Source organism: Mauremys reevesii, linkage group 26 (assembly GCF_016161935.1).
Source record: "Mauremys reevesii isolate NIE-2019 linkage group 26, ASM1616193v1, whole genome shotgun sequence".
NCBI classification, from domain to species: Eukaryota; Metazoa; Chordata; order Testudines; family Geoemydidae; genus Mauremys; species Mauremys reevesii.
In genome coordinates this window covers 14,515,189-14,538,640 of record NC_052648.1, presented here as the reverse complement: position 1 = coordinate 14,538,640, position 23,452 = coordinate 14,515,189, and the positions used below count along the sequence as shown (strand labels likewise).

The 23,452-nt window shown below is 58.8% G+C and overlaps 1 protein-coding gene across 2 annotated transcripts in view; it reads left to right on the top strand.

Annotated features, from left to right (window-relative positions):
• FBN3 (fibrillin 3) overlaps positions 1-23,452 on the top strand; it is a 128,002-nt gene that overhangs the window by 75,348 nt on the left and 29,202 nt on the right. For both annotated transcript variants that reach the window (XM_039515824.1, XM_039515825.1), the window contains 12 exons: positions 604-729; positions 1,095-1,244; positions 1,867-1,938; positions 4,805-4,930; positions 6,613-6,738; positions 10,690-10,815; positions 11,100-11,216; positions 12,235-12,363; positions 14,015-14,134; positions 14,868-14,993; positions 15,525-15,677; positions 16,628-16,693. In XM_039515824.1, coding sequence (XP_039371758.1) covers positions 604-729; positions 1,095-1,244; positions 1,867-1,938; positions 4,805-4,930; positions 6,613-6,738; positions 10,690-10,815; positions 11,100-11,216; positions 12,235-12,363; positions 14,015-14,134; positions 14,868-14,993; positions 15,525-15,677; positions 16,628-16,693 — 1,437 coding nt within the window. The remainder of the gene's footprint in view (positions 1-603; positions 730-1,094; positions 1,245-1,866; positions 1,939-4,804; positions 4,931-6,612; positions 6,739-10,689; positions 10,816-11,099; positions 11,217-12,234; positions 12,364-14,014; positions 14,135-14,867; positions 14,994-15,524; positions 15,678-16,627; positions 16,694-23,452) is intronic.

The following is a 23,452-nucleotide window of genomic DNA, read 5'->3' as shown; positions in this document are numbered from 1 at the left end:
CCCCCATCCCCTGTGCCAGGCCTGTCCCCCTGTCCCCTGTGCCATGCCTGCCCCCGCCCTGGGCCATGCCTGCCCCCGCCCTGGGCCAGTTCTGCTCCCGCCTTGTGCCAGATCTACCTCCCTGCCCTGTGCGAGTCCTGCCCCCATGCCCTGTGCCAGTCCTGCACCCCCTCCCAGTGTCAGAACTACCCCGCTGTGCCAGTCCAGCCCCCCTGTCCTGTGCCAAATCTGCTCCTCTCCCCTGTGCCAGGCCTGCCCCCCTGTCCCCTGTGCCAGGCCTGCCCCCCGTCCCTTGTGCCAGGCCTGTCCCCGTCCCTGTGCCAGGCCTGCCCCTGTCCCCGGTCCCAGGCCTGCCCCCATCCCCTGTGCCAGGCCTGTCCCCCGTCCCCCGTGCCAGTCCTGCCCCCCTGTCCTGTGCCAGATCTGCTCCTCTCCCCTGTGCCCGGCCTGCCCCCCGTCCCCTGGGCCAGGCCTGTCCCCATCCCCTGTGCCAGGCCTGCCCCCCTGTCCCCTGTGCCAGGCCTGTCCCCCTGTCCACTGTGCCAGGCCTGCCCCCCCCCTGCCCTGTGCGTGCAGGTGTAATCTTGTCGTTACTTTTGGCAGATATTGACGAGTGCTCTGCCCACATCGGGATCTGTGGCCCTGGGACTTGCTACAACACCCTGGGCAATTACACCTGCGTGTGCCCCCCGGAGTACATGCAGGTCAACGGAGGAAACAACTGCATGGGTACGGTGCCATCTCCAGCCAGCAGGGCGAGGGCTGGGAGGGAGCAGGCTGGGAACGCCCAGGGCCCTGCTGGCTTTACTCATTCACTACAGACAGCAGGGAGAGTGGTGCTCGTGAGGCTGGCAGAGGCAAGCTGGGCTCTGCTCCCGGCGGAACCCGGGCCAGCCGCCATGTCTCTGGGATTCAGGACAGGGATGATCGTTGGGCAGCCAAGGCCCCCGTGTGCCAGGAGCTAGCAGGGCTGGGGTCAGGGGACAGCTGTTCTCAGCACTGACCCCGCCCTGCGCCCCTCCGGTGGGTGTGGTGCCCGAGGCGCGGCCGGCAGCCCCCAGAGCAGCAGGATCTGAACTGTGTCCCCTTCGCAGACATGAGGAAGAGCGTGTGCTACCGCAACTACAACGACACCTGTGAGAACGAGCTCGCCTTCAACATGACCAAGAAGATGTGCTGCTGCTCCTACAACATCGGCAAGGCCTGGAACAAGCCCTGCGAGCCCTGCCCCACCCCCGCCAGCCGTGAGTCCCCTGCACCCGGAGAAGGGTCTGGCTGGGGGAGCTCCCCCCGTCCCTGGGCGCTCTGCATCTGGCTACCCCCTAGTGTCACGGGGCACAGGATTGGCCTGGTCCCAGCTGACAGCTGTGCGGAGAACAGCCCTGGCCTAGGGAGTGAGTGACAGCATCGCCTCCCCCAGGCTATGCAGGGCAGCGTGCTCCCTGCAGGGGCTGGGCGACGGCAGAGATCCCATGATGGACGATACCAAGAGCCTCTGTGGCACAGGCCATGCTGTGTGTGCAGCCTGGGGCGGGGGGGGTGTGGCCCTGGAGTCCCAGCACACGGTGGGGGGGGGGGGGGAGGTGTATCTCTGTGGTTCTAAGCTGTGCAGTGGGAGGGGGTGCTGTATGAGGAGTGGGGGGGGACGGTGTGTGCGGGGGGGGGGGGGGTTGTGAAGGGTCCCAGCCCTGCAATGGCACACAGGTAACCTCCTGGCATGGAGATAGGTGTTTCCTGCTGTCTCTGTGGTCATCCCTGGTTGTAGGGTTTCACCCCATGGGTGCTCTGTGCCCCAGGGCCACTCGTACTTGTACATCCCGGTCTGTGTGCTGGGGGTCCTGTGTAACCGGGTCCTTTCCCTTCCAGCTGAGTACCAGATCCTCTGTGGGAACCAGGCCCCTGGCTTTATCATCGACATTCACACGGGGAAGCCAATCGGTGAGTACCGCCGGGGCCCTCGCAGAGCTGCTGCCTTTGCCCACACACACTGCCAGCCCCAGTCCTGCCCCTGCCCCCCAGCTCGGGTCTCCTGCTCATTGCCTGCTTTCCCCTCCTCAGTGTGCGTGAGGCTGGGGGCAAGGAGAAGCAGGAGGGGAGTGAGAAGGCCCAAACAGGACCTAGGCCTTGCAGCGCGGAGACCGAGGGCAGCACCATGTGACGTGGGCGCTGCTTACAGAGATCCCCGGGGTTTTGTGTGTGCCCCGTGCTGGCTCGGCTTGGCTCAGCTTGATTCTATTCTTAGCCCTCCCTCACCACCAGAGTATCTAAGCACCCTCCACGACATCGTTAAGTGACGAGACTCCCGTGTGGTTCCTTCTCGCTCTCTTCCTCTCCCCAGGGGAGAATCGTGAGTGCAGTGCAGTCTCTGTTTTGGTAGGGTTTTTTTATCACGTACCCAGCTGCTCCGCGTTCTCTCAGAGGCCAGTTGGAAGATACACCTGGCACTTGTTGCAGAAGGCGGAGAGGTGTGGGCTGGTCCTTGGTTCCTGGGGAAGTTCCACACTCTGGTACACACACCCAGCATGGCCCGGGATGTCTGCATGGTTCTGTCTCCCAAAGATGAGCTTTACCCCAAGGGTAGAGTTCCACTGGGCCGGAGGAGTGGGGCGCTCGCCACAGCCCTCATCTCGGAGCATTCTGAGAGCTTTGAGTTTTGCTGAATGCCTGACAGGGTCAGCTGGAGCCTGACACTTGAGCTGGGGTCCTTCCTTCACATGTGTGTCACCCCCAGTAGCAAAGAAGTTGCAAGCCAAGTTCTGCTCCCAGAGAGAGCCCAGCCACTCTGGGGTTGGGAGGCTGGAGAGGGGTCAGAGAAGAGCCATGAGAATGATCAAAGGATGGAAAACCTGCCTTCTGGTGAGAGACTTAAGGAGCTCCATCTATTTAGCTTAGCAAAGAGAAGGCAAGGGGTGAGCTGATTACACTCTATAAGTATCTACATGGGGAACAAATATTTGACAATGAGCTCTTCAGTCTGGCAGGGAAAGCTCTAACGTGAGCCAAGGGCTGGAAGTTGAAGCTAGACAAATTCAGACTCGAAAGAAGGTGTTTTCAACAGTGAAAGCAATTAACCCTTGGAACAGTTTACCAGGGGTTGTGCTAAGTTCTCCATCGCTGGCAACCCCTACACTGAGAGGGGTTGGTTTTCTCAAAGATCTTCCGTAGGAGTTCACATGGATTCCTCCCATCCTCGACGCTGTGATGTTATGCTCAGATGCACCCTGGAATAGCAGTCCAAAACCACACAGGGAGGTTGTCAATCAAAACATGTAATAACCGTGAACCCATTGGGTCAGCAATAGTCCAAACTAAACGCAGTAACAGTCGGAACAGCAGATATGTAGCAGCAGAGTGTGTGTATGTGTGTGGGTATGTGCACACACCCACACACATACACACACATGCACACACACTCACCCATATGTGTGCACACACACACAGCCAAAACAGGAACAGGAACCCTGAGTTCAGGGCGCAGGAACCAGGAGACAGAACAGTAATGGAGCAGGTAGGCAGCACCATACACCAGTCGCCACAACCATGTTATAGAGGAGGTCACAAAGGTCCCTTCTGCCTTGGATCCCCAGGTCTGAGTGATGATGCACAGAAAGGGAAGGCCCTGGTGTGACGGGACGATCCCAGCTGAGGCTGCCAGGCTGGCAGTTCCACAGTCCCCACCAGTTCACGGCACGCTGAGTCCGCAGGACCCAGACTCAGTGAGACACAATAAAGATAGAGCCCCAAGTGTGACAGTTGCAGTCGGCACAGACCAGAACCTAAGGCTCCCACAGGCAGGGCCAGGGCCTGGCCAGGCCAGGACTGCATGAGAGCGCAGTGTTCCTGCAGCCGCTGGCACAGCTAAACTCCTAGCACTCGCTCCCGCCCTGCCAGTGGCACCGACCGTCCTTTGCAGAGGGTGTGGAGCACTGCAGAAGAGAGGCTGAGAGATGAGGTCTGGATTCCAGGGGAGAAAAAGCAAGATGCTCCTCTGGATGTGCTGTCAAGGTCTAGGACCTTGCGACCTATCCTGGTGCTGCTCTGTAGCATTTGAAGGATGGAGTCCCTAGCCCTGGCGGTTCAGGCGAGAGCAGATGTTATCCCTGTCGGGTCTCCCCCCAGGCCTTGGTGCCAAGCTCTTCTGGCTCTGGGACAGGACTGAATGGAGCAAGGGGAAGACCCATTTATTTTCCAATCTCCAAGAAGCCCAGAGTGTAGAAGCAGAGACCAAGTTGCCTAAGTTGTGTGAGCAGCTGTGCCCAGCGGCTGGGCAGAGGGCTCCCGGTCTGGGACTTGATGAGCCAGCGGTGGAATCACTGGTCTTTTCAGCATGACCAAGTGGCATTTCCTGGGTTGTCAGTTCAGCTTCCCCTTCCAGCTGCTCTCCTGGGCTGGGGCCGGCCCCAGGGTCACTAGCCCGGGAGAGGCAAAGTCATGGACTCGTTTGGGATTCTTTCCAAACTTGCCCAGCCAGTGCAGGTTCCTTCAGTGACCCCCGTTTCGCCTCAGGCCAGAGCAGAGCAGCCCAGGCCCTGCTCTGGCCCTGCCTCCGCCAAGGGAGGAAAGGGAGAGAAAGTCTTTGGCGCCTACAGCCACTTCCTGCAAGGCCCCAGAGTCATTCCCCTGGGATCCTCCCTCATTGTAAATATTCACAGCTGGACCTGGGCCCCCCAGTGCTACGGCAAGGGGAGGGGGACAGATGTCATGACCCTGCCTCTCTCCTGCCCCATCCCCAAGCCAGCGCTCGCGCTCCCTCTCCTGGTCCTCCGCCCCTCCGGTCGCTGGCAGGAGTTTGTTCTCTGTGCAGATATTGACGAGTGCAGTGAGATCCCTGCTATCTGCACCAATGGCGTCTGCATCAACCAGATCGGCTCCTTCCGGTGCGAGTGCCCCATCGGTTTCAGCTACAACAACATTCTGCTCATCTGCGAAGGTAACGGGCTGGGGCTGCAGGGCTGGCTGCCCCCGGGGCTCACAGTCATGCTGGCAGAGCAGACGGCACATCACTGTGGCACTAGTGAAGAGCAAGAGACCAGCTCTGCACCCGGGCTCTGACACAGGTTTGAGCCCAGAGCCCCTCTTCTGTCCACACACAAATCAATCTGACGCTGGTCAGCAAGGACTCAGGTCCCAGGACCCTGCTCAGAGCCCGAGTCTGCTGTGATTCGAGTCAAAGCCTGTCACTCTGCAGTGTGGACACAGGTCAAGCCACAGACCTGAGTCAGGAGGTCTGTGTAGTGCAGTATGGGCACTTCAGCACGGCTGTGAGACCTGCATCCAGCACTGTAAGCCTGTTTGCAATGCAGTGAGGACGCTCAGGCATGGGCTTGGAAAGCCCACGTCCCAGAGCCCCCGGCTCAGAGTGCAGTGTAGACAGTGCCTTGTGGGTGATCATCAGGGAAGGCCAAACTCTCCAAACAGAGCTATTTCCACCCAAAACATGGTCTTTTAAAAGTTGTTGTTTTACCCAGGCCATGTCCACACTGCAGGATTGTAAGGGGCACAGCTAGGGTGCTGGAGCTGTGCCAACGTAACCCCGTAGTGTAGACGCAGCCTCCGGGGGATTTCTGCCACTCTGGAAATGCTACCTTCCCGAGTGACAGTAGCTGGGCGATGGAAGCATTCTTCCATCCGCATTGCCGCGGCCACCCCTGAGCACCGGAGTACGTCAACAGAGTTTGTTCTTGACAGCTTTCATTTTTCACTTCCCATTTTTGAGATACGACATTTATGAAAATGATGTTTTGAAATAGCTTTTGTTTAAATACCACCCAAAACACATTTCTTATTTCAAACCTCAGAAACTATCCAAATAAACGGTAAATGGCACATTTTGATTCAAACATTTTTGAGAAAATTAAATCAAAACAATTTTGCCATTAAAAAAAATCTCTGTGTCTGCACGGTCAGAGTCAGTGGTTGGTCGTTCTGGTTTTCCCACAGCGACGTGGTGACGCCAGGGTCTGGCACGCCCTGCACGGTCAGAGTCAGTGGTTGGCCGTTCTGGTTTTCCCACAGCGACGTGGTGACGCCAGGGTCTGGCACGCCCTGCACGGTCAGAGTCAGTGGTTGGCCGTTCTGGTTTTCCCACAGCGACGTGGTGACGCCAGGGTCTGGCACGCCCTGCATGGTCAGAGTCAGTGGTTGGCCGTTCTGGTTTTCCCACAGCGACGTGGTGACGCCAGGGTCTGGCACGCCCTGCACGGTCAGAGTCAGTGGTTGGCCGTTCTGGTTTTCCCACAGCGACGTGGTGATGCCAGGGTCTGGCACGCCCTGCACGGTCAGAGTCAGTGGTTGGCCGTTCTGGTTTTCCCACAGCGACGTGGTGACGCCAGGGTCTGGCACACCCTGCACGGTCAGAGTCAGTGGTTGGCCGTTCTGGTTTTCCCACAGCGACGTGGTGATGCCAGGGTCTGGCACGCCCTGCACGGTCAGAGTCAGTGGTTGGCCGTTCTGGTTTTCCCACAGCGACGTGGTGACGCCAGGGTCTGGCACGCCCTGCACGGTCAGAGTCAGAGGTTTGGCTGCTCCAGTTCTCCCACAATGCCATAGTGACTGACACAGGGTCTCGCACACCCTGGGCCATCAGTGTCAGTGGTTTCTTTCTCTGTGCAGACATTGATGAGTGCAGCAGCGGGGAGAACCTTTGCCAGCGCAATGCTGATTGCATCAACATCCCGGGCAGTTACAGGTGCGAATGCTCAACCGGATACAAGCTGTCACCTAGCGGAGCCTGTGTGGGTAAGATGGGTGCTGTTGACTACCTATAGCAGAGGCAATGCTCAAGTGGGCCACAGAGTCCCCATCAGGAAGCAGCGTGGACTGCTAATGATGTGCACTAGCACACTTCACCTCGTCTCTTTGTCTAGGAAGGGCTTCCATTGCCGAGGCTTGTGCCGTGGGATGGCAGGAATGGGACTGGGAGGCTGTCATTGTTCTCATCGCAGTCATGGTTTTGGAAGGAGTCTCGGGTTCTTTCACAAGTCTCGTGACTGTGACCTGCTGCTCCACACTCAGAGGATCCACGGGGGCTTCACAACTCAGAGGGACACAGAGGTCTGGGGTCAGCGCAGAAATGCTACATCACTTCAGTAGCTAATGGGCACTGTGTGTGCCTGGGATAATCCCAGAGAGAATGAAACACTCCCATCCCCTCTAGGTTAGGGGTGGGTGCATGGGGGAGGCAAGTATGGGGGCAGCTTACACTGCCATGGCCTGCACCTTTGCTTGCACCTGGGCTGTGGAGAAGCAGACACGCTCACTTCCTAGGTCTGGATTGTTATAGTAGCACCATGAAGATTGTGGTTGGGACTGGCTTGCTGTTTGACAGCTGATTTTTTCTAAATGCTCTAAAATCCTCCTGCTGAGTCAGATTGTCTTGAAAATTGCTGAATCTCCTGGGGGTCTGGGATAAGGTTACTGGTCCAGACTTGAGGTTGTTTGAGCAAGGGGTTCCCAAGTTACAGCCCCCCTAAAAATCACATGCCTTAATTTTTTTTTGCACACACCTGAGGCTCACACTCTGGCTCTGGTCCTCCCCAAGCAGATCTCATCTGCTCCGGCTTGATTTCAGCCAGTGTCTGGCACCCACTGGGCCTTTGAGGAAGCAATATTTTAAAAGTAATTCTGACTAAAAGTTGGATCTCTAGTCCAGCTCCAGCCAAGCTGATAAGACAGGCAAAGTCATTTGTGCAGATGCATTAGGACTGGGGCTTTGTTGCAAGCCAATGTTTGCAGGCAGCCGGGTGATTCAGGGTGACATACTGTGGCATTTAACCTGAGCAGCACCCAAGTACTGTGAATTCAAGTCCTGCTCTTCACAGCTTTCTAAGAAATGTGTGTGTCACATGCTCCTGCTGGAAGGTTTGCCTTGAGAGAAAAACTTCTGGTTTAACAGCCCACATGGCAAAATGCTCTAAATCCACGTGCAGACTCAGATTGTACTTCAAAAGTACCATCAAGAAAAAGAATATTAATTGACTAGATGAAAGATGAAAGACTCTAGGAAGCAGTAGCATTAGGGTAATGCTCCTCCCCCCTCGTTCCTAAGCAATGGGACTGATTGTGATCAAAGAAGAGCAAGTAGCTGAGATTCTCATCAATATCAGCATGATCGAAGGGCTTGCTGAGCATCAGGATATGCACCCATGACAGAGAGCCCTATTCTAAAGACAGTCGATGCCAACTAATATGGCACCAGGATACTGTCCTTGGTCAAAAGAGTAACTCATATTGATCATAACAATAAACACAGAGAACAAGTTTCAGTGTTCTACAATCATTCATCCACTCCACAGCAACCAAGGCATCCCACCTGTCATTTTCACCCTTCAACAGGCTGTACTTCCTTGGCAAGGGGTCCAAAGGAAATGCCAGACAATAGGAAACATTGAATTACATGGCCCTTTTTAGAACAGTCATAGCAAACCTTAAATGATCCCCCCCACACACACAAACACAACAAACTTCTATAGAAAAATCAAGTAGTACCCAGACTATAACAAACATTTTCAGTAGAGTCTAACACAGAAGACAGAAGTTTGACAGGTCTTTTTTACTGCTTTTAAAATTGAAATCCTGCTGCAACATTAACTAAAGTGGTGCCATCCCTTCCCCCAACATCATTTCCCCACAGCAGGGCCCAGGAAAGGGTTAGTGGTTCAAGTCGGGCGGGAGGTCATTTGGACAAGGAGATCCTCAAACACAGCCAGCCGTGTTAGTCTGTATCCACAAAAACAACAAGGAGTCCGGTGGCACCTTAAAGACTAACAGATTTATTTGGGTGTAAGCTTTCATTGGTAAAAAACCTCATCTGAAGAAGGGAGGTTTTTTACCCACAAAAGCTTATGCCCAAATAAACCTGTTAGTCTTTAAGGTGCCACCGGACTCCTTGTTGGTTTTCTGATAAGGAGCTGGTTTTCATATTCAGATTGCTCTCAAGCCCCCACGCCTGGCAAGAGAATCTTGAAAACTGATATTCCACGGCAGGGCCAGGATAGGCTTTTGGAGAGGGTGGGAGAAGAACGCACATTGGGATGAATTGTGCTACTAGGTCAGGATATAGTCCTCTCGATGGGGCGGTCTCATTCCGATGAGGGCTGATGGAAAGCCGAGTGGGGCAGAGGAGCACACTCTTCAGATCCCTTAGGAGAGGATTTGTTAAATGGGATTCTCTATATCAAGGACTAGATACCTCCTGAGGTCCCTTCCAACCCTGATATTCTATATTCTATGATTTTGTCAAGATCCAGATTTCTTGGTCAAGGGATAGTCAAGTATACCAGACGCTAGAGAAAATAATAAAAAAAATAACAATGATGATGATAATAAGTTGTGAATAAAAAGATTTTGGGGTCCATTTAAAAGCATCTGGTGGTCCAGATTTGGCCCACAGTCCACCTGTTGACTACTCCCTCTGCTCTATATGCTAGTGAAGAGGAGAGGATAGAATACAATAAAGTACAGGTAGGAACTGAAGAGAAACAGGCAAACAAAAAAGAGTCCCATTCAATTACATCACATGAAGCCAGACAACTGAACACTGACGATTGTATACGAGTGTTTGTATACAAATGCTAGAAGTGTTATACTAAGATGGATGAACTTGAGCACCTGGTATTAAATGAGGCTACCGGTATAATAGGCACTACAAAAACTTGGTGGAACGATGATAATTGATGATAATCAATGGGACACAGTAATTCCAGGGTACAAAATCTAGCGGAATAACGGAGTAGGTCATGCTGGTGGGGGAGGGGCACTGTTTGTGAAAGAAAGCACAGAGTCAAGTATAGTAACAATCTTAAATGAATCAAACTGTACCATAGAATCTCTCTGGATAGACATTCCCTGCTTGAATAATAAGAACATAGCGGCAGGGATGTACTACCGACCACCTGACCAGGATGGTGATGGTGAGTGTGAAATGCTCCAGGAGATTAGAGAGGCTATAAACATAGAAAATTCCATAATAATGGGGGATTTCAACTATCTCCATATTGACTGGGAACATGTTGGGGAAGAGTGAAGACAGGCCAATGGCTAGTAGCCCAGATGGTCAGGGATGCAGCCCCATGCTGCTCTGGGTGTCCCTAAACCTCTGACTGCCGGAAGCTGGGACTGCATGATGGGTTAGATCACTTGATAATTGCCATGTTCTGTTCATTCCCTCTGGAGCACCTGGCATTGGCCACTGTCAGAAGGCAGGATACTGGGTTAGATGGAGCACTGGTCGGACACATTATGGCCATTCTTATGTTCTAATTTCATACCTCTGCAGTCCATGAATCAGGGCCCCCAAAATCATGTGATTGGCAAAAAAAAAAAAAACCAGGAGATTTCAAAAAAGAATAAATTCTGGGTCCTTTTTCTTTGCCTCCTGTGTTCTGAGCAGCTAGAGGCCTTGCTCAAGGGGTCCTGCTGTCACATGCTTTTCTGCAGCCAGGAGAGCTAGCAACTTGCTATTTTTAGAAACAAGTCCTGAGCTTCTCAGAGCTCCAAGAGCTGGGGCTGTCATGAAAACACCAGATATCATGAGATTTGCAGTACAATCGTGGGTGTTGGCAGTGCTGCTGCTCAGCAAGACTGCTGCCAGCTGGTAGCCACAGGCATGGAAGCCACGTGGCCACGGCATCTGTTCCCGCTTTGGTTGGGGTCTTTCCTATTCATGCTTTCTGGGTTCTTTTGTTATAGGTCGCAATGAATGCCAGGAAATCCCCAATGTCTGCAGCCACGGGGACTGTGTGGACACCGAGGGCAGCTATATCTGCATCTGTCACAACGGGTTCAAGGCCACAGGAGAACAAACCATGTGCATGGGTCAGTGCAGACGGCTTGGCAATAGATTTAAGCCCTTTCCAAAGGAAGCGAGAGCTCTCTGGGCCCCTGGTGGGTGGGCTTGCAGGGGGAGGACGGGCCATAGCACATCGTAAGGCAAGCAGAGAGCTGGGCCATTGCATCTCCTCGGCCTCAGGTTTCTGAGTCCTCGTGCTCACCTAAGCCACAACAGGCCGCCGCCCCCACCATGAGAGGCACTGACTGACTGCCCAGTCCCAGGCAAGCGAGGACTCAGCCCCTGATCTGCACTGATCTTCTCTTCTCAGATATCGATGAATGTGACCGGCAGCCCTGTGGGAACGGCACCTGCAAGAATACAGTCGGCTCCTACAACTGCCTGTGCTTCCCTGGCTTCGAGCTGACACACAATAATGACTGCATGGGTGAGAGACTCCCGTGTCACACAGAGTGGGCATGAGCATCAGGTGTCACATAGTCAGCTGTGTGGGTGTGGGGAGAGTCAGATATAGGGTGACCAGACAGCAAGTGTGAAAAATCGGGATGGGGTGGGGGTAATAGGAGCCTATATAAGAAAAAGACCCAAAAATCGGGACTGTCCCTATGAAATCGGAATGTCTGGTCACCCTAGTCAGCTATCTCACAGTCATGGCTGTATGGGAACAAGGGTTGGTTGTAAACACAATGACAGCTGTGTGGGGATGAGGGTTGAGTGTCACTCAGTCAAAGCTGTGAGGGCATAAGGGTTGGGTGACACATGATGATGGCTGTGTGGGTGTGAGGGTTGGGTGTCACAGTCACAGCTGTGAGGTTGTAAGGGTCAGTGTCACACAGTCACAGCTATATGGGTGTGAGAGTTGGGTGTCACACAGTCACAGGTGTGAGGTCATAAGGGTCAGTGTCACACAGCCATGGCTGTGGGTGTGAGGGTTGGGTGTCACACAGTCACAGCTGTGAGGTTGTAAGGGTCAGTGTCACACAGTCACAGCTATATGGGTGTGAGGGTCAGGTGTCACACAGTCACAGCTGTGAGGTCATAAGGGTCAGTGTCACACAGCCATGGCTGTGGGTGTGAGGGTTGGGTGTCACACAGTCACAGCTGTGAGGTTGTAAGGGTCAGTGTCACACAGTCACAGCTATATGGGTGTGAGGGTCAGGAGTCACACAGTCACAGCTGTGAGGTCATAAGGGTCAGTGTCACACAGCCATGGCTGTGTGGGTGTGAGGGTTGGGTGTCACACAGTCACAGCTGTGAGGTTGTAAGGGTCAGTGTCACACAGTCACAGCTATATGGGTGTGAGAGTTGGGTGTCACACAGTCACAGCTGTGAGGTCGTAAGGGTCGGGCGTCACACAGTAACAGCTGTCTGGGTGTGAGGGCCAGGTGTCACACACTCACCCTGTGGGTTTCTCCCACTGTGCTTTTCTCTCCTGCTCTCTGCAGACATTGACGAGTGCTCCTCCCTGGGGGGGCAGGTGTGCCGGAATGGCCAGTGTATAAACAGCATTGGCTCCTTCCAGTGCCTGTGCCAGGAAGGGTATGACCGGACCCTGGATGGGAAGAACTGTGTCGGTGAGTGCCTGGGCAGCAGGCGCTGTAATTCTCATCCCACCCGGTCTGTGGGGCGACCATCTGCAGGCCCCTTCTGGCAAATGTGCTCAGAGATGTGGAATCTCTGCTCTGGCTCAGGGCCATGGCTGTGGGGCTGGGGGCTGGAGCATGGGTCCCACTCAGGAGAGATCCCAGGGCCGAGCTTGGGGGAGCTCATGCATCACTGCGCTCTCGCTAGCTGCAGACACCTGGCTCCAGTGCCAAGCTGAGGGTTATCGAGCAAAGTCGCTGCTCCGCGCCTAGTACGGGACGCCATGGGCGTAGGGTTGCCAGCTTTGTAACATTTAAAAGCCGGACGCTCCAGACGAAGTGCTGGAACCTCCCCTGCCACGCCTCTTCCCCGTGAGGCCCCACTAGGGTGACCAGACAGCAAATGTGAAAAATCGGGACAGGAAGTGGGGGGTAATAGGAGCCTATATAAGAAAAAGACCCAAAAATCGGACTGTCCCTATAAAATCGGGACATCTGGTCACCCTAGGCCCCACCCCTGCCACACCTCTTCCCCCGAGGCCCCATTCCTGCCACGCCTCTTCCCCCTGAGGCCCTGCCCCCACCCACTCCTCTCCTCCCTCCCCCCCCGTCGCTGCCCGGGTCAGGAGGGTCTCACCTGCCGAGCTGGGGCTGGGAACTGCAGCCACCTGACGCAGGTAGGAGGTGGCCCCGGCTGAGTCGGGCCAGTGTGGGTGATGACCCTGCACTTCCCTGCATCCCCTGCCCACAGTAACCAGACTCTGAGTGTCCGGTCAGTAGATCTGACCAGACACTGTCAGGTCCCCTTTTCGCCTAGACTTTCCAGTCGGAAACCGGGCACTTGGCCACCCTACATGGGATCCGGTGCCATGTACCTTCTCAACCAGCAGTTTTCTTGGGGCATAAAAACTGTCCCATTGGCTGCAGAGTTCCCAGCTCGGCTCCCTGGACCAGGAAGCCCTGTTGGGCACAGTGTGGGAAACCCCGAGCCTGATGCAGAGGAAGATCACCCCCCTGCATCCCCAGCCACAGCTCTGCCCTCCAACTGATCCTGCTGACTGACCCCCACTGGCTCCTGGCCCCAGGAGGTGGCTGCCCTGTTCCCAGCTCCAGAGTGTGAGAACTGGTTGAACATGGGCCTGTAGACAGCAGTCGTTGTAGGTAGCCCAGATCTTATTCAGCAGCAGACCCCAGGGGCCAGATGCCTTCTTGGCAAAGGTGGCCCAGGTGGTGTCCTGCTGTCGGAGGAGCTTGAAGAGCTTCCCAAGGTCTGGTTAGTGGAGGTGATGTTGCCAAGCTAGTCACTGTGTTCAGCTGCTGGGCTCGCTGTGTGGTGCAGAGACATGCAGCGGTGTGCCCCACCCCTTCTGTCTGTGCCGGCGGCTCCCACACACAGCCCCGGGGGCTGGCGAATTCCCACAGCAGCCGAGGAGCACAGGGGGAGGACAGGAGATCACTGGGGGTCCGGGGGAGCAGTGGGGCCTTGTTGGGCTATGGCTCCCCCTGCTGCCCGTGTAGGGTCCCTGGTGCAGTAGCATGTGCAATGGTCGAGCAGTCCCTGCCTGTGGGCCAGGAAGGCTCCACATGGCAAAGTAGCCGGAGTCCAGCGCCTGGGTGACTTTCCCCCCTTGTTTCTTTGCAGACATCAATGAGTGTGTGAGCCTGCCTGGAACCTGCTCTCCGGGGACATGTCAGAACCTGGAAGGCTCTTTCCGCTGCATCTGCCCCCCGGGGTACGAAGTGCAGAATGACAACTGCATCGGTAACGTTGGTTCCGCCATCCTACCACCGCACAGGGGCTACTCTGTCACCAGCCTGGGCCAGGTGCTTCCTAGGTAGCAGGGATCCAGGCACTGCCCCAAGGCCTTACACTCTAAAGCAATTGGGTGTAGGCCCAGGCTGGGGCGTGACAGCCACAGAGTAGCAGAGGGCTGGCCAGGGGTGCTTCAATTCCTTCTTGATAATTTCACAATTGCTAAGGGGATATTTTTAACCGTGTAATGAACATGCCAGGGAAATGGCATGTGTGGGCACCACCAGCCTCTAATGGAGAGAATCAGCACTGCCCAGTTATGTGTCATAGGCCCCGCACTGTGAATAGCTAGTGGTGATTCCCTTGGCTTTGGAGAAGGAGGAAGAGATCTGTCGCCATGACATCATGCTGTGTAGAGACCAGTGCAGTGCAGACTTTGCTCACTGCTCTGTGTTCGTGGGGAGCCAGGCACTGGTGGGTGCAGCCTGCTCTGTGCAGGGGAGATGGGCTGTGGGGACCAGCTCAGACGGAGGAGTGGGAGGTGGGTGTGACTGGGGGACAGGTGCGCCCTCCGCCCGCTCCCCCATGGAAGCCCTCAGGAAACATGCCTGCTCTCCTGCAGGAGTGACCCCTGAGCTCTGCAGGGCCCCTGCCCCTGCCCAGGGGCTTGGCACCATGGAAGGAGCTGAGATCTTTGCCCTGGTACACGTCTAACCCACTCCTCTGTCCGTCCTGCTCCCAGATATCAACGAGTGTGAGGAAGAGCCCAACATCTGCCTGTTTGGTACCTGCACCAACACCCCCGGCAGCTTCCAGTGCATCTGCCCCCCCGGCTTCGTCCTGTCCGACAACGGCCGCAGGTGCTTTGGTGAGTGCGCGCGGCCTCGCCCACAGCCCGTGGGGTCCTCGGAGGCAGTGCTCATGTGTGGGGAAGGGACGCCAAGGTAGGAATCCTGTGGCCCCTGCGGTGCCACCCAGTGCTGGGGCCCTGCTAGCTGCCATTGCTGGGATGGGCGCTGTCACCCCTGGCTGCCTGGGTGAGAGAGCTCCCAGAAAGCTCTGAGCTCCAGGGCATGCTCGGTGGAGGAGCATCAACCCGATGTGCCTTCCTGCACAGCTCTGATCCCTTGGGGGCTCATCTCTGCTGGGGGGAAGGCGTAGCTTAGGGGGCTGCTCCATATCCCTGTGCCAGAGCTGCTTGCCTCTCAGGGTCTGCTGCTTGCACATGGAGCCGTGTTCTGTGGGCTCCAGGCCCAATCCTGCTCCCATTGCTGTCAGCAGCCAAACTCTTGTTCCCTTACACACGTGGTGCAGGGGCCCACACCACATGCAGCGTGTCACCAGGAGGTGCCGCGCCCGCCCCAGACGTCTGTAACATTCTCCCCTCCTGCTGCTGCAGACACCCGCCAGAGCTTCTGCTTCACCCGCTTCGACAATGGCAAGTGCTCTGTCCCCAAGGCCTTCAACACCACCAAAGCTCGCTGCTGCTGCAGCAAGATGCCTGGAGAGGGCTGGGGCGACCCCTGTGAGCTGTGCCCCCAGGAAGGAAACGGTAGGTGTCCCGGCCCCTCGGGAATCAGTGTGCATTGGATGCAGTAGGGAGCATAGAGCAGGAGCCACTGTGCACCCCACGGCGGGGACACCCAGCCTGCGGCAGGGATCCCATATGCCAGTTGTTCTCAACCCGGGGTGTGTGTAACCCTGGGGGTACACAGAGCTCTTCCAGGGGGTACATCAACCCATCTAGATATTTGCCTAGTTTTACAACAAGCTACATAAAAAGCTCTAGCGAAGTCAGTACAAAACTACAATGTCATCCAGACAGTGAGTTGTTTATACTGCTCTATATACTAGACACTGAAATGTAAGTAAAATATTAATATTCCAACTGATTTATTTGATAATTATATAGTCAAAATGAGGAAGTCAGCACTTTGTCAGTAAGAGTGTGGCTGTGACACTTTTGTATTTTGATGTGTGATTTTGTAAGCAAGTAGTTGTTAAGTGAGGTGAAACTTGGGGGTATGCGAGACAAATCAGACTCCAGAAAGGGGTACAGTGGTCTGGAAAGATTAAGAGCCACTGCCCTAAGGGATGCTCCTCAGTGGGATTGCAGCACTCTTGGATCCCAGCAGAATGGAGGCTTTCTCTGCCAGGAGAGTGGGAAGGGGGTGCCCCCTAGTGACCGGAGCAGTGCCCCATAGCGACTGGTGTTCAGACCCTGGATTCTGCTATGAGCTCTGCCACCAATTTGCTGGCAGGCTTTGGACAAGTCACTGCAGTCCTGTGTGCCTCCGGTTTCCAGTGGGGTGCAGTTCATTTCCCCCCTCACGGGGGCACTGTGTGCTTCAAGTATTGGTGTAATCATCAAGCATCAGCATTAGTATGAACGAACTCAGCAGAGGTGCTGCTCTGTCATTCTACCCCGTGGCTTTCCCCAGCCTTCCAACTCCAGCTAACGGAAGCAGCTGCTTGCACATCTCATTTTTCTGCTTCTCCCAGTTGCCTTCCAGGAGCTGTGCCCGTACGGCCACGGGGCTATCCCCGGCCCAGGCGATACCCGGGAAGGTAAGCGCCAGCATTCAGGAAACTGCATGGGCCAAAGGGCGCGGTGGGAGGACCGTGCCAGTAAGCGGTGCTGCACCAGGGACTCGGACCAAGCAGCAGCCAAGCTCAGCTAGTCTGGACAGTCAGTGCCGAGCCCCTGTGCCGGGTGTCCAGAGTGCTAGTTGTGTGGAGGGACAGGTCCTCAGAGCGCTGGCAGCATGGGGGGCCCTCAGAGCGCTGCTGGCATGGGGGGTGGGTCCCAGAGTGCTGGCTGTATAGGGGGGAGGATCCCAGAGTGCTGGCGGCATGGGGGGGTGGGTCCCAGAGTGCTGGCTGTATGTGGGGGAGGATCTCAGAGTGCTGGCAGCATGGGGGGGGGGTCCCAGAGTGCTGGCTGTATAGGGGGGAGGATCCCAGAGTGCGGGCAGCATGGGGGTGGGTCCCAGAGTGCTGGCTGTATAGGGGAGGATCCCAGAGTACTGGCAGCATGGGGGAGGGTCCCAGAGTGCTGGCTGTATAGGGGAGGGTCTCAGAGTGCTGCCGGCATTGGGGCGGGGTCTCAGAGCGCTGGCTGTATAGGGGAGGATCCCAGAGTGCTGGCAGCATGGGGGGGTGGGGCTAAGAGCGCTGGCAGCATGTGGGCGGTGGGTCCCAGAGTGCTGGCTGTATAGGGGAGAGGATCCCAGAGTGCTGGTGGCATGTGGGGGGTGGGTCTCAGAGTGCTGGCAGTATGGGGTGGGTCTCAGAGCGCTGGCGGCATGGGGAGGTGGGTCACAGAGCACTGGCGGTATGGGGGGAGGTGGGTCTCAGAGCGCTGGCGGTATGGGGGAGGGTCTCAGAGCGCTGGCATTATGGGGGAGGGTCTCAGAGCACTGGCGTTATGGGGAGGGTCTCAGAGCGCTGGCGGCATGGGGAGGGTCTCAGAGCGCTGGCGGCTTGGGGGGAGGGTCTCAGAGCGCTGGCAGCATGGGGGGTGGGTCTCAGAGCGCTGGTGGCATGGGGGGAGGGTCTCAGAGCGCTGGCGGCATGGGGGGGGGGGTCACAGAGCGCTGGCGGCTTGGGGGAGGGTCTCAGAGCGCTGGCAGCATGGGGGGTGGGTCTCAGCGCGCTGGTGGATTGGGGGGAGGGTCTCAGAGCGCTGGCGGTATGGGGGAGGGTCTCAGAGCGCTGGCAGTATGGGGGAGGGTCTCAGAGCGCTGGCGGTATGGGGTCTCAGAGCGCTGGCGGTATGGGGAGGGTCTGAGAGCGCTGGCGGTATGGGGAGGTGGGTCTCAGAGCGCTGGCGGTATGGGGAGGTGGGTCTCAGAGAGCTGGCGGTATGGGGGGGTGGGTCTCTGAGCGCTGGCGTTATCGGGGGTGGGTCTCAGAGCGCTGGCGTTATGGGGAGGTGGGTCTCAGAGCGCTGGCGGCATGGGGGGGGTGGGTCTCAGAGCACTGGCGTTATGGGGAGGTGGGTCTCAGAGCGCTGGCGGCATGGGGTGGGTCTCAGAACGCTGGCGGCATGAGGGGTGGGTCTCAGAGCGCTGGCGGCATGGGGGGGTGGGTCTCAGAGTGCTGGCGGTATGGGGAGGTGGGTCTCAGAGAGCTGGCGGTATGGGGAGGTGGGTCTCAGAGCGCTGGCGTTATGGGGAGGGTCTCAGAGCGCTGGCGGTATGGGGAGGGTCTCAGAGCACTGGCGGTATGGGAGGTGGGTCTCAGAGCGCTGGCGGTCTGGGGAGGTGGGTCTCAGAGCGCTGGCGGCATGGGGGTGGGTCTCAGAGCGCTGGTGGTATGGGGAGGTGGCTCTCAGAGCGCTGGCGGCATGGGGTGGGTCTCAGAGCGCTGGCGGTATGGGGTGGTGGGTCTCAGAGCGCTGGCGGTATGGGGAGGTGGGTCTCAGAGCGCTGGCGGTATGGGGAGGTGGGTCTCAGAGCTCTGGCGGTATGGGGGTGGGTCTCTGAGTGCTGGCGGTATGGGGTGGGTCTCAGAGAGCTGGCGGTATGGGGTTGGGTCCCAGAGTGCTGGCGGTATGGGGAGGTGGGTCTCTGAGCGCTGGCGGTATGGGGGAGGTGGGTCTCTGAGCGCTGGCGTTATGGGGAGGGTCTCAGAGCGCTGGCGGCATGGGGGTGGGTCTCAGAGCGCTGGCGGTATGGGGGGAGGTGGGTCTCTGAGCGCTGGCGTTATGCGGGTGGGTCTCTGAGCGCTGGCGGTATGGGAGGTGGGTCTCAGAGCGCTGGCGGTATGGGGAGGTGGGTCTCAGAGCGCTGGCGGCATGGGGTGGGTCTCAGAGCGCTGGTGGTATGGGAGGTGGCTCTCAGAGCGCTGGCGGCATGGGGTGGGTCTCAGAGCGCTGGCGGTATGGGGAGGTGGGTCTCAGAGCGCTGGCGGTATGGGGCGAGGGTCTCAGAGCGCTTGGCGGTATGAGGGGTGGGTCTCAGAGCTCTGGCGGTATGGGGGGGTGGGTCTCTGAGTGCTGGCGGTATGGGGGGTGGGTCTCAGAGAGCTGGCGGTATGGGGGGTGGGTCCCAGAGTGCTGGCAGTATGGGGAGGTGGGTCTCTGAGCGCTGGCGGTATGGGAGGTGGGTCTCAGAGCGCTGGCGTTATGGGGGGTGGGTCTCAGAGCGCTGGCGGCATGGGGGGGTGGGTCTCAGAGCGCTGGCGGTATGGGGGGAGGTGGGTCTCTGAGCGCTGGCGTTATGCGGGGTGGGTCTCAGAGCGCTGGCGGTATGGGGAGTGGGTCTCAGAGCGCTGGCGGTATGGGGGGAGGGTCTCAGAGCGCTGGCGGTATGGAGGGAGGGTCTCAGAGCGCTGGCGGTATGGGAGGTGGGTCTCTGAGCGCTGGCGTTATGGGTCGTGGGTCTCAGAGCGCTGGCGGCATGGGGGGAGGGTCTCAGAGCGCTGGCGGTATGGGGAGGTGGGTCTCTGAGCGCTGGCGTTATGGGAGGAGGGTCTCAGATCGCTGGCGGTATGGGGAGGTGGGTCTCTGAGCGCTGGCGTTATGGGAGGAGGGTCTCAGAGCACTGATGGTATGGGGAGGAGGGTCTCAGATCGCTGGCGGTATGGGGAGGGTCTCAGAGCGCTAGCGGCATGGGGGTGGGTCTCAGAGCGCTGGCGTTATGGGGTGGGTCTCAGAGCACTGGCGGTATGGGGGTGGGTCTCAGAGCGCTGGCGGTATGGGGAGGGTCTCAGAGCGCTAGTGGCATGGGGAGGGTCTCAGAGCACTGGCGGTATGGGGAGGGTCTCAGAGCGCTGGCGGCATTGGGGAGGGTCTCTGAGCGCTGGCGTTATGGGGTGGGTCTCTGAGCGCTGGCGTTATGGGGAGGGTCTCAGAGCACTGGCATTATGGGGGGAGGGTCTCAGAGCGCTGGCGGTATGGGGAGTTGGTCTCAGAGCGCTGGCGGGATTGGGAGTGGGTCTCAGAGCGCTGGTGGTATGGGGAGGTGGGTCTCAGAGCGCTGGCGGTATGGGGGGAGGGTCTCAGAGCGCTGGTGGTATGGGGAGTGGGTCTCAGAGCGCTGGCGGGGGGGTGGGTCTCAGAGCGCTGGCGGTATGGGGTGGGTCTCAGAGCGCTTGGCGGTATGAGGGGTGGGTCTCAGAGCGCTGGCGGCATTGGGGGAGGGTCTCAGAGCGCTGGCGGTATGGGGGGAGGGTCTCAGAGCGCTGGCGGTATGGCGGGAGGGTCTCAGAGCACTGGCAGCATGGGGAGGTGGGTCTCAGAGCGCTGGTGGTATGGGGGGGAGGGTCTCAGAGCACTGGCATTATGGGGGGAGGGTCTCAGAGCGCTGGCGGCATGGGGGGGGGGTCTAAGAGCGCTGGCAGCATGGGGTGGGTCTCAGAGCGCTGGCGGCATGAGGGGTGGGTCTCAGAGCGCTGGCGGTATGGGGGGAGGGTCCCAGCGCGCTGGCGGAATGGGGGGTGGGTCACAGAGCGCTGGCGGCATTGGGGGAGGGTCTCAGAGCGCTGGCGGCATGGGGAGGGTCTCAGAGCGCTGGCGTTATGGGAGGGTCTCAGAGCTCTGGCTGTATGGGGAGGATCCCAGAGTGCTGGCGGCATGGGGTGGGTCTCAGAGCGCTGGCAGCATGTGGGCGGTGGGTCCCAGAGTGCTGGCTGTATAGGGGGGAGGATCCCAGAGTGCTCGTGGCATGTGGGGGGTGGGTCTCAGAGTGCTGGCAGTATGGGGTGGGTCTCGGAGCGCTGGCGGCATGGGGGAGGTGGGTCACAGAGCACTGGCAGTATGGGGGAGGTGGGTCTCAGAGCACTGGCGGTATGGGGAGGGTCTCAGAGCACTGGCGGTATGGGGAGGGTCTCAGAGCACTGGCTTTTTGGGGGGAGGGTCTCAGAGCGCTGGCGGCATGGGGGGAGCGTCTCAGAGCGCTGGCGGCTTGGGGAGGGTCTCAGAGCGCTGGCAGCATGGGGGTGGGTCTCAGAGCGCTGGTGGCTTGGGGGAGGTCTCAGAGCTGGCGGCATGGGGAGGGTCTCAGAGCGCTGGCGGGGGGGAGGGTCTCAGAGCGCTGGCAGCATGGGGGGTGGGTCTCAGAGCGCTGGTGGCTTGGGGGGAGGGTCTCAGAGCGCTGGCGGTATGGGGGAGGGTCTCAGAGCGCTGGCATTATGGGGGAGGGTCTCAGAGCGCTGGCGGTATGGGGTCTCAGAACGCTGGCGGTATGGGGAGGGTCTGAGAGCGCTGGCGGTATGGGGAGGGTCTGAGAGCGCTGGCGGTATGGGGAGGTGGGTCTCAGAGCGCTGGCGGTATGGGGGGTGGGTCTCAGAGAGCTGGCGGGATGGGGAGGTGGGTCTCAGAGCGCTGGCGTTATGGGGAGGGTCTCAGAGCGCTGGCGGTAGGGGGAGGTGGGTCTCAGAGCGCTGGCGGCATGGGGTGGGTCTCAGAGCGCTGGCGGTATGGGGGGGTGGGTCTCAGAGCCCTGGCGGCATGGGGGTGGGTCTCAGAACGCTGGCGGCATGAGGGGTGGGTCTCAGAGCGCTGGCGGCATGGGGGTGGGTCTGGTGGGTCTCTGAGCGCTGGCGGTATGGGGGGTGGGTCTCAGAGAGCTGGCGGTATGGGGGGAGGGTCTCAGAGCGCTGGCGTTATGGGGGGAGGGTCTCAGAGCGCTGGCGGTATGGGGGGAGGGTCTCAGAGCGCTGGCGGTATGGGGAGGTGGGTCTCAGAGCGCTGGCGGTATGGGGAGGTGGGTCTCAGAGCGCTGGCGGCATGGGGGTGGGTCTCAGAGCGCTGGTGGTATGGGGAGGTGGGTCTCAGAGCGCTGGCGGCATGGGGTGGGTCTCAGCGCGCTGGCGGTATGGGGAGGTGGGTCTCAGAGCGCTGGCGGTATGGGGAGGTGGGTCTCAGAGCGCTGGCGGTATGGGGAGGTGGGTCTCAGAGCTCTGGCGGTATGGGGGGGTGGGTCTCTGAGTGCTGGCGGTATGGGGGGTGGGTATCAGAGAGCTGGCGCAATGGGGGGTGGGTCCCAGAGTGCTGGCAGTATGGGGAGGTGGGTCTCTGAGCGCTGGCGGTATGGGGGAGGGTCTCTGAGCGCTGGCGTTATGGGAGGTGGGTCTCAGAGCGCTGGCGGCATGGGGGGTTGGGTCTCAGAACGCTGGCGGTTTGGGGGGAGGTGGGTCTCTGAGCGCTGGCGTTATGCGGGGTGGGTCTCAGAGCGCTGGCGGTATGGGGAGTGGGTCTCAGAGCGCTGGCGGTATGGGGGGAGGGTCTCAGAGCGCTGGCGGTATGGGGAGGTGGGTCTCTGAGCGCTGGCGTTTTGGGAGGTGGGTCTCAGATCGCTGGCGGCATGGGGGGAGGGTCTCAGAGCGCTGGCGGCATGGGGGGGTGGGTCTCAGAGCGCTGGCGTTATGGGAGGAGGGTCTCAGAGCACTGATGGTATGGGGAGGAGGGTCTCAGATCGCTGGCGGTATGGGGAGGGTCTCAGAGCGCTAGCGGCATGGGGGTGGGTCTCAGAGCGCTGGCGGTATGGGGGTGGGTCTCAGAGCGCTGGCGGTATGGGGGGAGGGTCTCAGAGCGCTAGTGGCATGGGGGTGGGTCTCAGAGCGCTGGCGTTATGGGGAGGGTCTCAGAGCACTGGCGGTATGGGGAGGGTCTCAGAGCGCTGGCGGCATTGGGGAGGGTCTCTGAGCGCTGGCGTTATGGGGTGGGTCTCTGAGCGCTGGCGTTATGGGGAGGGTCTCAGAGCACTGGCATTATGGGGGGAGGGTCTCAGAGCGCTGGCGGTATGGGGGGAGGGTATCAGAGCGCTGGGGGTATGGGGCGGTGGGTCTCTGAGCGCGGGCGTGATGGGCGGTGGGTCTCAGAGCCCGGATGGTATGGGGAGGCGGGTCTCAGAGCGCTGGCGGTATGGGGGGAGGGTCTCAGAGCGCTGGCGGTATGGGGAGGTGGGTCTCAGAGCGCTTGGCGGAATGAGGGGTGGGTCTCAGAGCGCTGGCGGTATGGGGGGTGGTCTCAGAGCGCGGGCGGTAGGGGGTGTGGGTCTCAGAGCACTGATGGTATGGGGAGGAGGGTCTCAGATCGCTGGCGGTATGAGGGGTGGGTCTCAGAGCGCTGGCGGCATTGGGGGAGGGTCTCAGAGCGCTGGCGGTATGGGGAGGTGGGTCTCAGAGCGCTGGCGGCATGAGGGGTGGGTCTCAGAGCGCTGGCGGTATGGGGGGGTGGGTCTCAGAGCGCTGGCGGTATGTGGGGTGGGTCTCAGAGCGCTGGCGGTATGGGGGGAGGGTCTCAGAGCGCTGGCGGTATGGGGGGAGGGTCTCAGAGCGCTGGCGGAATGGGGGGAGGGTCTCAGAGCGCTGGCGGTATGG